This window comes from Cucurbita pepo, chromosome LG01, assembly GCF_002806865.2.
Source record: "Cucurbita pepo subsp. pepo cultivar mu-cu-16 chromosome LG01, ASM280686v2, whole genome shotgun sequence".
In the NCBI taxonomy this organism is placed as follows: domain Eukaryota; kingdom Viridiplantae; phylum Streptophyta; class Magnoliopsida; order Cucurbitales; family Cucurbitaceae; genus Cucurbita; species Cucurbita pepo.
Window position 1 is genome coordinate 4,280,887 of NC_036638.1, and position 13,010 is coordinate 4,293,896.

A 13,010-nucleotide genomic window follows, 5' to 3' on the forward strand; every position below is an offset into this window, starting at 1 on the left:
TTCCCCTCAATTTTCTAATATCAAATGTCTATCAAACTTTCCACCACTTTTCCACGTACAACTTGTTAGAAAATTTATTTTGAAAGCAAGAAGCGACAAAAATATCACTCGATGATTAAAATAAACTCAATTTTTAACGTTTTGAAAGTTGATTCTTTTACATCTAGATTCAATATGTGTCGGTCTCAAATGTGTGAACCATACATCCGATGAAAAAGCTTTTTATTATTACTTTTTTTTTTTCTTTTGGCATTATCATTTGAATGGGGGAAAAAGGTATGAGGAAGCTTGATTGGATAATTGATGAATAGAATCAAAACCCCTAATTACTTATTTTTGGCTTTATGGCTTTTGCAAATCCCTATCTAATTCTAAAACTAAAACAAAAACAAAACCAATGGCAGCTGAAAACAGTTGGTAATCTTAAGGAAAGTGCCACGTTTTCCTACCACACTCCACATAGATATCATGGACTTCCAGGTTTTCGGCATCCTTGTCACCATAATTATCTCCAATTACAAACTAAATTAAAATATCAATTTCAAATCTATTTTCCTGTCTACTCACTTCAGATCACCATTTTTTTTTTTTTTTTTTTTTTATAAAACTTTAGCAAAAATATTAATTAAAACTCATGAATCTACGACAACTTTATTTTTCGTTCGAGAAGCTCTAAAACAACGACAACACGTAAACTATAGTATAAATTCGAACCAATTTATTATAATTTGTTACACTTTATAAGAGAATTTGAAGTAGAAAAGAAAGTGGAGAGGTGCAAGTGATTGATTGCTCAATTATTATTATCTAAGTTCCCATAGGAAACTCCAAATACAAGGAAACCAATTGGTTGGCGAAAATAAAGTTTAAAAAAAAAAAAGAAAAAAAAAAGGGTCAAGATTTATAATGACCCTTCAAAAAAGTTGGTGATTTCCATTGAAGAGAGGAAAAAAGAATGCAGAATTAGGGTTGGTGATTCTCTTCCAACTTGGGTATCATTCCCTCGTTACTTTTTGTTCTTAAAGCACTATGATTTCTTCCATACTTCCCGTTCGTTGAAACGTAGAGCCCTTAGTTTTCGGGGTTCAAGATCTAAATCATATTATAAGGTTTGATATGTTAATGTTGGAGAGCTTTTCCGCTCATGAATAGACGTTATGTTGTCTTTTTCTACTTTTATACTTTTGAAGATTCTAAACATTAATCAATTCTAGAGTTTTATTAGATTATGATTCTTTTAAAAGTGAGATATCTTTCTTGCTTATACTAATGAAGATGTATTTGTTGCTTATAAACCGATGATCATTCCCTAAATTAACCAATATGAATTTCCTCCCAACAATTTTCAACAGGATCGTCTCAACACCCAAAACACATGCAATATTAAAAATCAATTATGAAGATCTATGATATCCCTAATTCATGATAAACCTTAAACATATATACCTAAAAGATGATGAATATAACTAAATTTGTAAGCACATTGTTGGAAGTAGGAGAGAAAATATGTAATTTAATTTGTGGTGATTTAGAAAAATATTTGGTTTGTAAGAAGAGTGGGCAGAATGATATGAGGCCAAATAATGAACAGGAAATATGAGATTTCGGCCTAAAAAGTGACATAATAAAACCAAGTTTGTGTTCACATTGTAATATGAGAAATTTCGGCCGCACGCTCTTAACTATTTTAGTAACAACATTTGTCTTTGTCTCATTATTTAGATATCTCAAAGTAGTTGTCCTTGCACCACGCTCAACTAAACAAATTATTATTTGCCTTTCAAACATAACTTTTAAAATATGATACTCGATCAATAAAGATCACATCTAAACAAGAGATTGTGAGGATAAGATAGTTAAGAAGGGAAGAGTAAGAACATGATCCAAGAGAATTTCGAAAATATCAAGTATCGAACCCAAATTCCGAGTCTTTTTCTTTTTTTCTTGTTGTCAATAATTTGCCAAGTTTGTATCTAATTTGATACTCATTAAGTTAGACTCAAAACTACCTAATTATTAAATAAAGTATGTTTTAAAAAGAATAAAAAATGGTGATAAATGGAGAATTGGCGACCACATGTTGAATATTTTATTTGAAAGCTAGATTTGGCCATCTCTTGAGATATTGGGCATTCTCATAATCTATCAACAAATACCCAAATCTACCTTTTAAAAAAAATAATCCCTCAAATCTAGATTCTACCTCTCTATATGAAATTGTATTCTGTTCATGTGCATGCCATTCTATGAGAGAAAAAAAAGAAAAAAAAAACGATACGTAAGAACTAGATCCATTTGAATAGTCGTTGGACGTGTAACTATGGAATCTAAAGATCATAGGTTCAAGGTCACATTCTTTGACACGAGGAACACAGTAGCAACTCGTCTCATAGTCACAATTTATCTGTCGTTTCAAGCTTTCAAAACAAGAAAAACACGTTTGTTGTATATGGTTCAACAATTGAAAGCATGGTTACACATTCCACCATGCTAACCACCTTGAGGTATGCACATGATCCCTTGACAAGTACGTCAAGACTCACCAATGCTCATGAAAATTTGGGTTAGTTGGTCATCCATTCACTCAACTAGAGGTGCATAACGAGGCCGCCTTCACAATATCAGTCCTACTTCTAAACCTTTTTTTAGTATATATTAAACTATAGGAGAGGTTCGCTGAAGGCTTCTCGAGTGATTGGTCAAAATGATTTAAGCTTTCTATTATATTAGTAAAGTGGAAATGAGGGACAAGTACAATAATTTTCTTGCTTTCTTCCGTTCCATCATGCCTATAACTTGAGAGATTATTGAAAAGTCTTCTCCACACAATAATTCTAATCTTTTCAACTATTAAAAAGTTAGAAATTTGGTCGAAAAAAAGAAAAAGAAGTCAAAAGAAAAATACCCTTCCCTCAACTCACCTCACCTCCCATCATATTCATTACTAGGAAAGCATGTCGTATACTCAAAAACTCAATCATTCAATCAACTCCAACTAATGAGTCGTTCAAAGGTTGAGTCTTCGACTTTCTCCTTCATTCAAACATGTAGGCACCCATTTTTGTTCATTTTTTTCTTTCAAAATAAACATCTTAGAAGTGCTTCCTTTTTAAAATTTGTATTTATTATCATTTATAGTCTAATCTTTTGAACCATTAAAAAGTTTATTCGAATGGTTGGATGTATATTCAAACACAATATGATATTATTCTATTTGACCTAAATTCTTTTTCGTCTTGTTTTTTTTTTCTCATGGTCTACATTCACATCCCCATCCCCAACTTAGTGAACTTCAATTCCATAAATTGAATCATTGACTATCAAATGCATCTTCTTAGTGGAGTGTGTGACAAGAAAGGTAGGTTTCATAATTTGTAGACCAACTTGGAGAAACCTAAATGTTTGGTCTTTTTTTTTTTTTTTTTAAAGTAATAAAACAAATTTAAGGTTTAGGTAAAGATTAAGATGTAATTAGATTTATGCTTCACATTGATGAATAGCTCGTCTCATTAAAGAGTTGTATTATAGAATTCCTTAAAACACTCTTTCACTAATCATATTTCCCCAGCAAAAGCACAACAATACAAATCTTACCCTAACTCATGTGTCATCTTACTATGTATTTTATTCAATTTTGAGTTGGGACCCACAAAGGAGAGGAACAAGAGAATATTGTCCACTCTTGGTTGAAATGGAAAAGGATAGGTTTGGTTTATTTTCCATTTTTTTTTTAAATTTAATAAAAAATTTCACAATCGTATGATATTATTTTATCTACTATATACGTCAACAGAGAGACGTTATTCATTTTATTTCTATATTCCATTCTAAAGATTTCATATTAATATAGATATTGTCTCTGCTTTAAGAGATATGAAGCCTAATAACGAAAGAATTACCTCTAGTTTTGTCTTAAATTCAAAAATCTAGTTGGAAAAGAAAGTTCTGGTTATGCATGTCCAAGGTGCATCTTATTAGTATGAGTAATGTCACGGTTATGCATGTCCAAAGTGCATTGTCTATAGCCACATGTCAAATGTCTTAGTCATGCTTGTCTAGGACATGTTGTCCATGGTCGCATGACCGTTCCAAACTCCTTTTATATGTTTTTTCATCTTAGATAGGCCTTAACCATGTTATGTCAATACATGAATGTATGATTATTCACCAAAATCATGTCTATGCCTGCTGTACTAAAATGCCCCAAAATGTAGGGGGGTATGACTAGTTGTCACTTCTTCCTACCCGGGTTATATCCTATCAAAATTGTTGTTGTCGTCTCATCGCTTTTAGCTTATAACATTGTTTTTTTTTTTTTTTTCAAATTGTTTTCAACGTATTTCCTTCGTCATGTTTTCCAAAACATTTCTCTCAAACATGACTCGAGTCTTGAGAATACATCGACATTATCCGTGAAGTACAAATTTCTCACAACTGATTTGTTCGCTGGATTAGAACAAGTGTTGCACAATCACTGTCCCACTGTCGCAAGAGTGTGATTGTGACAACTAGCAACTATCAATTTTATTAATTCGTTTGTAAGTGTATTTGTATATCATGATTAGAATCCATAGTCTCGATTCATGAACGAAGGCAAGCGTGAGATTCGATATTTGAGATTTTTTTGGTATTTGAAAAGGATATAGAATTATGTTGGCATGTGGAAGGGATGGAAAAAGATAGAATTGAAGGAAGGAGGAAGGATGAAGGGCAGGGCAGGGCAGGGCAGGGCATGTTGAATGGTCGTAAATGGGAGTGGGTTGGGTTGTGTTGTACCCATCAAAGGATGGGTTTATATTTGAGAGTCAAAATCAAATGCCATTCTCATTCTTCCCTCCATTCTTTCCTCAATAATTCTCCAAATATAATATTTTATTATCTTTTTTTTTAATTTATTTTAATTTCAAAAACAACAAATATTTTTTAATTTTTCAGAACGAAAAGTGACTCGGCCCATTAAAAATGGGCTCATTGGCCCATATCAAATATTGGGCCTCTTCTTTCTTCGAATGGGCTGAATATTACATAAAATATTGGTTGACATATCAAATTCAGCTAAACTTAATACATTTGTAAATAATTATAAATAAATATCAACATGTTTTAGATTATGTTAGAATTTTAAACTAAATTCCCTCCATACAAATTGTGATTTCCTCTCTTCTTTTTATCCATTATTTTATTATTATTATTTAACTCTCACATTTATATTATTATTTTTTGTTCGATTTTGTTACTAGAAATTTCATAAGGAGCACGTGAGTGAGGATTAAGTAAATAACATAGTTATATTACAAGCAATTTAGGACAATGTCAAGCCATTAGATGCCTAGATCCTAATTCTCGACCCCTACAAATTTGGATCAATGGTATCAATTAATATAATCATTATAAGCAAATTCTTCCCCAATTAGTTAACATAAAAGTTGGGTTTTGTTTGAAAATTTGTAATTTTAATCTATTATTATTTGTTTTGTAGGTATTAGTCACCAATTTCCATAAATAAATAAATAAATTGGATTGAATTGGATTGGGTGAAGGCTATCAAATTTAGATTTTGGGGAAGTCTATAGGCCACACCCACTTTAATGACCTCTGACTATGCATCTACCAACTCTACTCTTTTTTTTCCTATCAAACTAAGTCTTTGACACTTCATCAATCATTTAATTGAATTTTTATTTTCTTTCTTTGAATTTCTTTCTCTACCCCAAAAATTAGAAACAAAATCTGTAAATGCAATGAAATTATGAAAATAAGATCTATTTCATAACTAAAACTTTTACAATCATTTCACAAAAAGAGTGAATCTAACCCATAATTTCCCTACAACAAACTTTGGGTTGGGAATGGAAATGAAACGCCTTCCGCCCACCCATCAATCTCGACCAAAACCCACCTTTCTTTTTCCCTCCCTCGCCGCCCATCTTCACCTTATCCCCAAACAAATCCGCCGCCCTCGACCTCATGACCATCTCGGAGGCGTTCCTCTTGTGATGGTGGCGTGTCCGCCGTGGAGAGTCGCCGGAGAAGAAAAACTCGGAGGAGTGAGGAAAGGAAGAGGAAGAAGAAGAGAAGGTGGAAACAGAATCGGAATAGATTGAAGATTGGTTATTGAAGCGTTGAAGACTTTCTCGGAGACAAGAAGGGCAAATTCCGGGCAGGAGTCTGTGATTTGGGTGCCTCTTGCAATCTTTCGCCGATTCCGATTTCCCCATCGATCTTCACTCTCTCTCTCTCTCTCTCTCTCTCTACGATTTTTGTTTATGTCTCTGTTTGTTTGGTCGTGAAGTTTTTTGTGATATAAAAGGAGAAAAACAGAGACTCTGTCGTGTGAATTGGTTAAAATAACTTTAAATATATGCTTTATTATTTTTAATGTCGGTCTTCTTTTTCCATTTTTTTTTAAATTAAATGTTTTCTTGACTCTAAAATAGTACTCTAATTTTTTATAATTATTTTATCTTATTAATGCACGATTTCTAAGATACATATATATTTATTTAATCAGTGAGCAAATTAATTGAGTATTAGTTGTGGGTATAAAATAGTCATAAATAAAAATGTTATTAACAAATATAATCTATGAATTTTAAATTTAAAAAAAAAAAAAGAAAAAAAAAGAGTAAAGTGGGTTTGGTTGAAAAGTAAAGGGTGGGGTGAAGACCGTGCGGTCTACGAACTGCGTTTGGTTCGAAGCATCCTCCTGAGTCATACTTCCCAAGTTTTGATTATACAAATTAACAATAAACTCAAAAAAATAGAAACACAAAAATTTAAGTATATTTTGATGAAATCTTTATAGGGACTAATTTGAACGTTTAATTATATTGTAAAAATGAAATTCGAATAAATTTATAATTTAATAAAAACAAATAGATAATTGAATAAATACGACACGTGGGAAAAAACAGGATAGAGGAAAGAGAAAACAGGGGGGGGGGGGGGGGANACGTGGGGAGAATTAGAAAGGTTAAGAGTTTGCCACGTACGAAAACGACGTCGGCGCAAGTCGGAAGTCGAAACGCATTGGCATTGGTTTGGAAAATCAAGGGTTTCCAGGAAGGTTGAGGGACAAGGGCACGTGGGGTGTCTTCACTCGTCGAATAAAACATTATTTCTTGGATTTTCTTAGATAAAAGCGCGTGAAATTAACCTTCACCAATTTCCAACACTTTTGGCCATATCTAAATTTCTAATTTCTAATTTCTAATTTCTACTTTCTATGACGTGTTCTTCCAAAAATTTTAAAAATTATTTAATATATAAACAACAAATAGCCCATGATAGGAAGAGCTAAAATTACCACATTTTTTAAAATTTAAGGTTAAATTATTCTATAAGCTTTGTATAAAAAAATAATAAGGTACAGATTTTTTAAATTCAAGTACATTTTGAACACAAGTTAGTTTATAAAAAGTAGAAGGATGAAGTAAATAAAAACTTAAATGTTGAAGGACTAATGTGCAATTTAGGAAAACAAAACAAAAAAAGAAAAGAAAAGGGTGGAAGTGTGTTTGACTTAAACGTTTAGTTGGTTTGGCAGGGAGGACATCTGTTTTTGGTATCACACAGTTATGTTCTGTGCATGCTTCGAAAAGGATGTGCGTTGGCCAGTGCAGCGCAGCGCCCACAGTGCCCCCCCTTTTAACCCCTAAATTCAAACATTTTTCCTTCTATAACTCTCATTCATTAAGCCTCAAAACTCTAACCACAACTAAAATAAAATGTCAACTCTAAAATCACACTCTAATTTAACCATTATTATATAAAACCAAATCTTTAATTTCTTCTTCTTGTTTTTTTTTTTTATTTAAAAAAAAAAAAAAAGATGAGAGAGAATAAATAAAAAAAATAGAGTGAAGAGCGAGAAGATTGATAGAGTTTAAAAAGCTGGCGTAGAGCAATAGCCTCATCAGAGCAACAGAAAAGGCAGTAAATTTTGTAGAAAGCAACCACACCCCAACGCTCTTTACCCTAAACACCCTAATCCCACCCTCCTCCTTAATTAATAATTCACTTCATTTTTCTAATTAACCTCTTCAAACTATATCCTTTCTTCTTTTTAATATAAGTTTTAAAAGTTTCTCATTTATGTTATTTAATGATGGAAAATGATTGAGTAAATTATTGCTCCATAATTTATACTCTTTTTTTCCCAAACTACTTGCTACAATCGGGTTGCATTTAAGAACGCTTTTTCTCAAATATTTTAATTATATTAAAGTCACACAAACAAAACAAAAAAAAAAGAAAAAGATCACTAATAATAATGAATGAGCCTTAAACTTAGATTAAAAAAATTATTCTCCAGTAACTTCTTTCCCCCATTCTTGGGGATCCGAGCTCCTCCCTTCTTCACAAAACTCAATTTCTCCCCCCACCCATTTACCCTCTAGTCCTTCCAATTTACCTCAATACCAAATCACCCCCCACCCCAACCTTCTCTCTCTCTCTCTCTCTCTCTCTCTCTCTCTCTCTCTCATAAAAGCACTCTACTACTCTACAACAAGGAAGATGAGCAAGAGAGAAGCTCAATGGAGGAGAGATGCAGAGCAACAGGCGGAGGAGAGAGAGAGCACTGCCGGCACCGTCGCCGCAGCACCAGTCCAGACAGAGCCAAGGCGACGACGACGACGACGACGACGACGGCTGCGCCACCTCCCATGAAAAAAGTCCAAGTCTTTTACTATCTCTCCAGAAATGGGCGTCTGGAACAGCCCCATTTCCTCGAAATCAGCCTCTTCCCCAACCAACCCCTTCGACTCAAAGGTATGCAGCATTCATTCCAAACGACATGTCGTTTCCGATCTCTTGAAATCTCTTTTTATTTCGTGACGACAGATGTTATGGATCGGCTCACCCTTCTCAGAGGCAAGGCCATGCGCTCTCTCTATTCCTGGTCCTGTAAGAGGTAAACAGAAAACAAAAAGTTCCTCTGTTTTGCAATACGACATGTCGTTCGCTATGCCTCATTTTTTGCTTCCTTAGGAACTATAAAACTGGATATGTGTGGAACGACTTGTCGGAAAATGACATTGTATATCCCGCCGAAGGAGCCGAGTACGTGCTCAAGGCCTCCGAACTTGTTGACTTCTGTTCTGGTACGAGACTCCTTTTTGGCTTTTTATTTTAATTTAATTTATTTTATTCTCCATTTTCACACTAATTTTATATTACCTAATACCAAATTATTCATTTATCTATATGGTACTCAAAATGTATTTTAAAATTCAAATTCCATTCAATGTGTTTACAAATATGAAAATAATATATTATTTTTAATATGATGATAAAAATTTGACCCTACAAAGTTTGTAGGACCGTATTAATGATTAGAAAATAATTAATTTATAATTATTTTGGTACAGAAAAATTGCAGGAAATTCACACGGGCAGCAACGACAGGCGACCGGTTCAGGAACCGAACCTCCGGGTCAAAACTAGGAAACAGCAACTCGCTCCGAGTTCACTCAAAGAACTCGACGACCAACCGTATTCCGATTTAGACTACGACGAAGTGGAAGACTACGAAAACGAAGACGTGGACAAACCCATTTACACCACGACTTCCACTACCCCTCACTCCCGGTGCTCTCGCGGCGTCTCCACCGAAGAACTCCCCGGTCCAACTCAGTCCCCCACCGAGTCAACTCCCTTTGACTCATCCCGCCTCTCCACTTCGAAACGGTTCACTTACGAGGACGAACTCGGGACGGCGCCGAGTAGGAACTCGGTCCTGATGCAGTTCATTTCTTGCGGTGGGTCGGCCGGTTCGAAGGAGAAACCTGGGGAGGGTTCTAGTGAAGCGGGGAAGGAGATGGGGAGAAGAACCGAGAGCCTTGGGAGAGGGGTTGTGTGTAAAATGGCTGGAAAGCGGATCGGAGAAGAGGAGATGATAAAGTATATGTCGGAGAATCCGAGGTTTGGGAAGTTGCAGACAGAGGAGAAGGAGTATTTCAGTGGGTCGATTGTGGAGTCCATTAGAGAAGATCGACATGTCGTTGAACCTGTTCTCAAGAAATCCAGCTCCTATAACGAAGAAAAGTAAGAAAAACATGTTTTTTTGGTTAGCATTTAGAAACATGTCCCCATAATTTTGGAATTGAGTTGTTAGTTATATGACATTTTATTCAGGAGCAAAAGAGGAGAGTTGGGAGAAAAAAGAGATGAAAATGAAGAGACAAGGAGGGAGGAAGATGAGGGTGGGATGAAAGGAAGGTGCATTCCTCGCATGATATCAGCTGCCTCGGCCTTAGCCTTAGCCTCATCAAAGCAACCCCCCAAGAAGCCTTGAAGCTCACTCACTTCCCCACTGCTTCAATTTTGTGTCTCTCTTGATCCCACAAAACAGAGGCCTATTGCTTTGTCCAAATATGGTTGCCAAACACTTGGTTGTTTCTTGCAAATTTTGTATTAGCTTACTTTTTTGGAGCTGTATGAACAAGCACTCACATTTTCAACATTAGGGGCTAGAGTCATCTTCAGGGTGATTGATTTGATTAGCTCATTATAAATTCACTTATTTTCTCCATTCAAACAAGAGATATGTTGGGGAACAAACATACAGAGATGAGATTGGAGAAGAGACTAAACAGAGTGATCCAACCCGCCTATGTATAGCCTTCATTGTCCACTATGTATCGCCTTCATTTCACGATTTTAAAACGCGTTTGCGATGGAAGGTTTCCACACCCTTATAAGGAATACTTCGTTTCTCTCTTCAAACCGACATGAGATCCCACAATGTCAATTTCGAACAATAAGCCAAAGATTCTGAAGAATGGTAAGGGAACCATCAAAGTTGTATTTGGAAAGTGATTTCCTGATGCTGTTCCAGTAATTGAGCGAGGACCAGCTACCCTTACCGAAAGCAAAAGAACATCCCATCAGAAGGGAAGCAATGAAACCAAAGCTTGTTAGAAAACTTACACTCCAACATCAAGTGGCAGGTTGTGTCCTCGAAAGATCTGCAAAAATGAAATCTAAGGTCAGTAAAGATTACTGTTTTAGTCAAATTGGAAGCTGTTGGGTTGGGATTAATTCAGATCTTAAAGCTTTCCACATGCTAATGATATCTTTCTTTCGTATTGGGATTGGGAGGCTACTTGAGCTGGAGACAAATAGGTACCTACTTGAGCCTCTCACTTTTCACATAGGACAATGAAGCATAGCGTGGATGAAAACTTCGAAATTTCTAAATCCCATAACCCCTTTTGTTTGCTCAAACTAGGACGCATCCAGCTTCTCCAATGAATCTTGCTCTGTGTATCCTGGAATACCCTAAGCCTGTCACCTTCCATGCTCTGTTCTTCACTTCTTTAAACATTCCGACTCACCATGGACACCGACTTGGCTGTGTTCATTGTCTGACCCCTCGCTTTCTCCTTGTCTTTTACAGACTTCTTTGATTGCATGCCTCTCCTATAAGCTGTTCTTCCAAGAAGAAAATGGTGTCATCTGTAAAAAAAAAAAAAAAAAGAGAGATTTTAAGTCGGACAAAAGGTTGTCAAGAGGTGGAGGATCGAACCTAAGTGATCTTATATGAATGGAGATAGTAATCCTTACTTATAAATTCACGATCTTCTTAATTAATCAATGTAGAACTCCTTACAACCATCCTCAACGTAGTGAAATCAAATCTCTAGAAGCGAGATAATTCTGATACGAGCGTTAAAATCATTGTTAAAATCACTTTTGTTACATTCAGCATCCCTCTAAAACATGTTGGATATGAGGGTTGATGGGTAGAGGAGGAATCTGGAAATGGAAGACAAGATCCGGCATCTCCTACCTTGATTTAAAAGCAAAGGTGGAATGGATATTAAAGTCAACCTCCGACTATCCCTGCATTTGGATCTGCTAATTCCAATGCCATTTTTTTAGCTCTTTTATTTAGCTGTTTCACATGCACTCACAACCTACACATTTCTTCTCTTCTTAAAACTCAGTTCTTACAAAATTTATAAATTATGGAGAACAGAATGGAAACGTAGCTAATAAATCAAACAAACAAGTGGTGGCTGCGGAAGTGAAGGGGGAAAGCACGTTGCAGCATTTATGGTTCCACACAAATCCAAGTCCCTCCATTGCCTTTTAAATATCACCAAACAAATGGACCCTCTTAAATCTCTCCTCCTCACTTTCTTCATCTTCTTTGTTATTATTTACACTTATGGCCGCTGCTAATCTTGTTTGGATATTGATTGGCGTTTGTTTTGTGGTGGCGGCCTCTGCGCAGCCTCTGCAGAAGCCATTCATCGTCAATGGCTGCGTCTACTGTGACACTTGTCGCTGTGGCTTCGAGACCAACGCCTCCACTCCCATCTCTGGTTTGTATAATTCATCCAATCCTTACTATTAAATAGAAGCTGTTAGTGATTCTTAGTTGGTTTAAAAGGCTGAAATCAAATGAAACAGGTGCAATAGTGAGACTTGAATGCAGAGACAGAGCCAAATGGGTGTTGAAGTTCAGCAAAAAAGCCATCACCAATTCTGAAGGAAAATACACCATTCCTGTCTCTTACGATCACAAGGATGAGAGCTGCAAGATGGTTCTTGTGAGCAGCCCTCATCCCACCTGCAACCAGCCCGACCTCGGCCGAAACAGCGCCACCGTCATCCTCACCAACAACAACGGCCTCACCAACAATGTTCGCTATGCCAATGCCATGGGCTTCTTTACTCAACGCCCTCTCGCTCTCTGCCCCTCCCTCCTCAAACAATATCTCGACTACGACGAGTCATTGTAAGACATCTGTTACCGTTTCTGTCTGGTGTCGATCTACAAAATATGATAGAGAAATAGAAATCTGAAAAATAAAAATCGTTATAATTTGGACTTTTGATTTAGTTGATTGGATGTTGTTTAGTTCATGTTGTTTTTCATTGCCTTGGACAATGGATGATGTTCTTTAACCGCTTGTTGATTGGCATTTCATTGAAAGCAATAGTATGTATTTCAAAAACATATTCTCCTCTTTCGACAGAGCATTGTCATTTGATTGTAG

General features: G+C 35.8%; 3 protein-coding genes across 6 annotated transcripts; 2 read left to right on the forward strand and 1 right to left on the reverse strand.

Annotated features, from left to right (window-relative positions):
• Positions 1 to 5,810: 5,810 nt before the first annotated feature.
• On the reverse strand, positions 5,811 to 6,218 carry LOC111804380. The gene has a single exon (XM_023689163.1). It carries the CDS (start codon positions 6,216 to 6,218, stop codon positions 5,811 to 5,813), a length of 408 nt encoding a protein of 135 aa, XP_023544931.1.
• A 2,294-nt stretch (positions 6,219 to 8,512) lies between these two features.
• LOC111788834 (protein UPSTREAM OF FLC) lies at positions 8,513 to 10,534 on the forward strand. Of its 2 annotated transcripts, XM_023669380.1 has the most exons (5): positions 8,513 to 8,772; positions 8,845 to 8,914; positions 8,992 to 9,104; positions 9,372 to 10,047; positions 10,138 to 10,534. In XM_023669380.1, the coding sequence occupies exons 1-5, from the start codon at positions 8,538 to 8,540 to the stop codon at positions 10,295 to 10,297; spliced, it is 1,254 nt and encodes a 417-aa protein (XP_023525148.1). In that variant the 5' UTR covers positions 8,513 to 8,537; the 3' UTR covers positions 10,298 to 10,534. The 2 variants fall into 2 exon arrangements, with proteins under 2 accessions (XP_023525148.1, XP_023525139.1); XM_023669371.1 differs by having other exon boundaries at positions 8,513 to 8,914.
• Positions 10,535 to 10,650: 116 nt separating this feature from the next.
• LOC111788842 (protein DOWNSTREAM OF FLC-like) lies at positions 10,651 to 12,852 on the forward strand. 3 transcript variants are annotated; one of them, XM_023669410.1, is made up of 4 exons: positions 10,651 to 10,990; positions 11,984 to 12,063; positions 12,242 to 12,332; positions 12,421 to 12,852. In XM_023669410.1, the coding sequence occupies exons 2-4, from the start codon at positions 12,061 to 12,063 to the stop codon at positions 12,750 to 12,752; spliced, it is 426 nt and encodes a 141-aa protein (XP_023525178.1). In that variant the 5' UTR covers positions 10,651 to 10,990; positions 11,984 to 12,060; the 3' UTR covers positions 12,753 to 12,852. The 3 variants fall into 3 exon arrangements, with proteins under 3 accessions (XP_023525178.1, XP_023525170.1, XP_023525161.1); XM_023669402.1 differs by having other exon boundaries at positions 11,984 to 12,332; XM_023669393.1 differs by lacking the exon at positions 11,984 to 12,063 and having other exon boundaries at positions 10,652 to 10,990.
• The last annotated feature ends 158 nt before the right edge of the window (positions 12,853 to 13,010 follow it).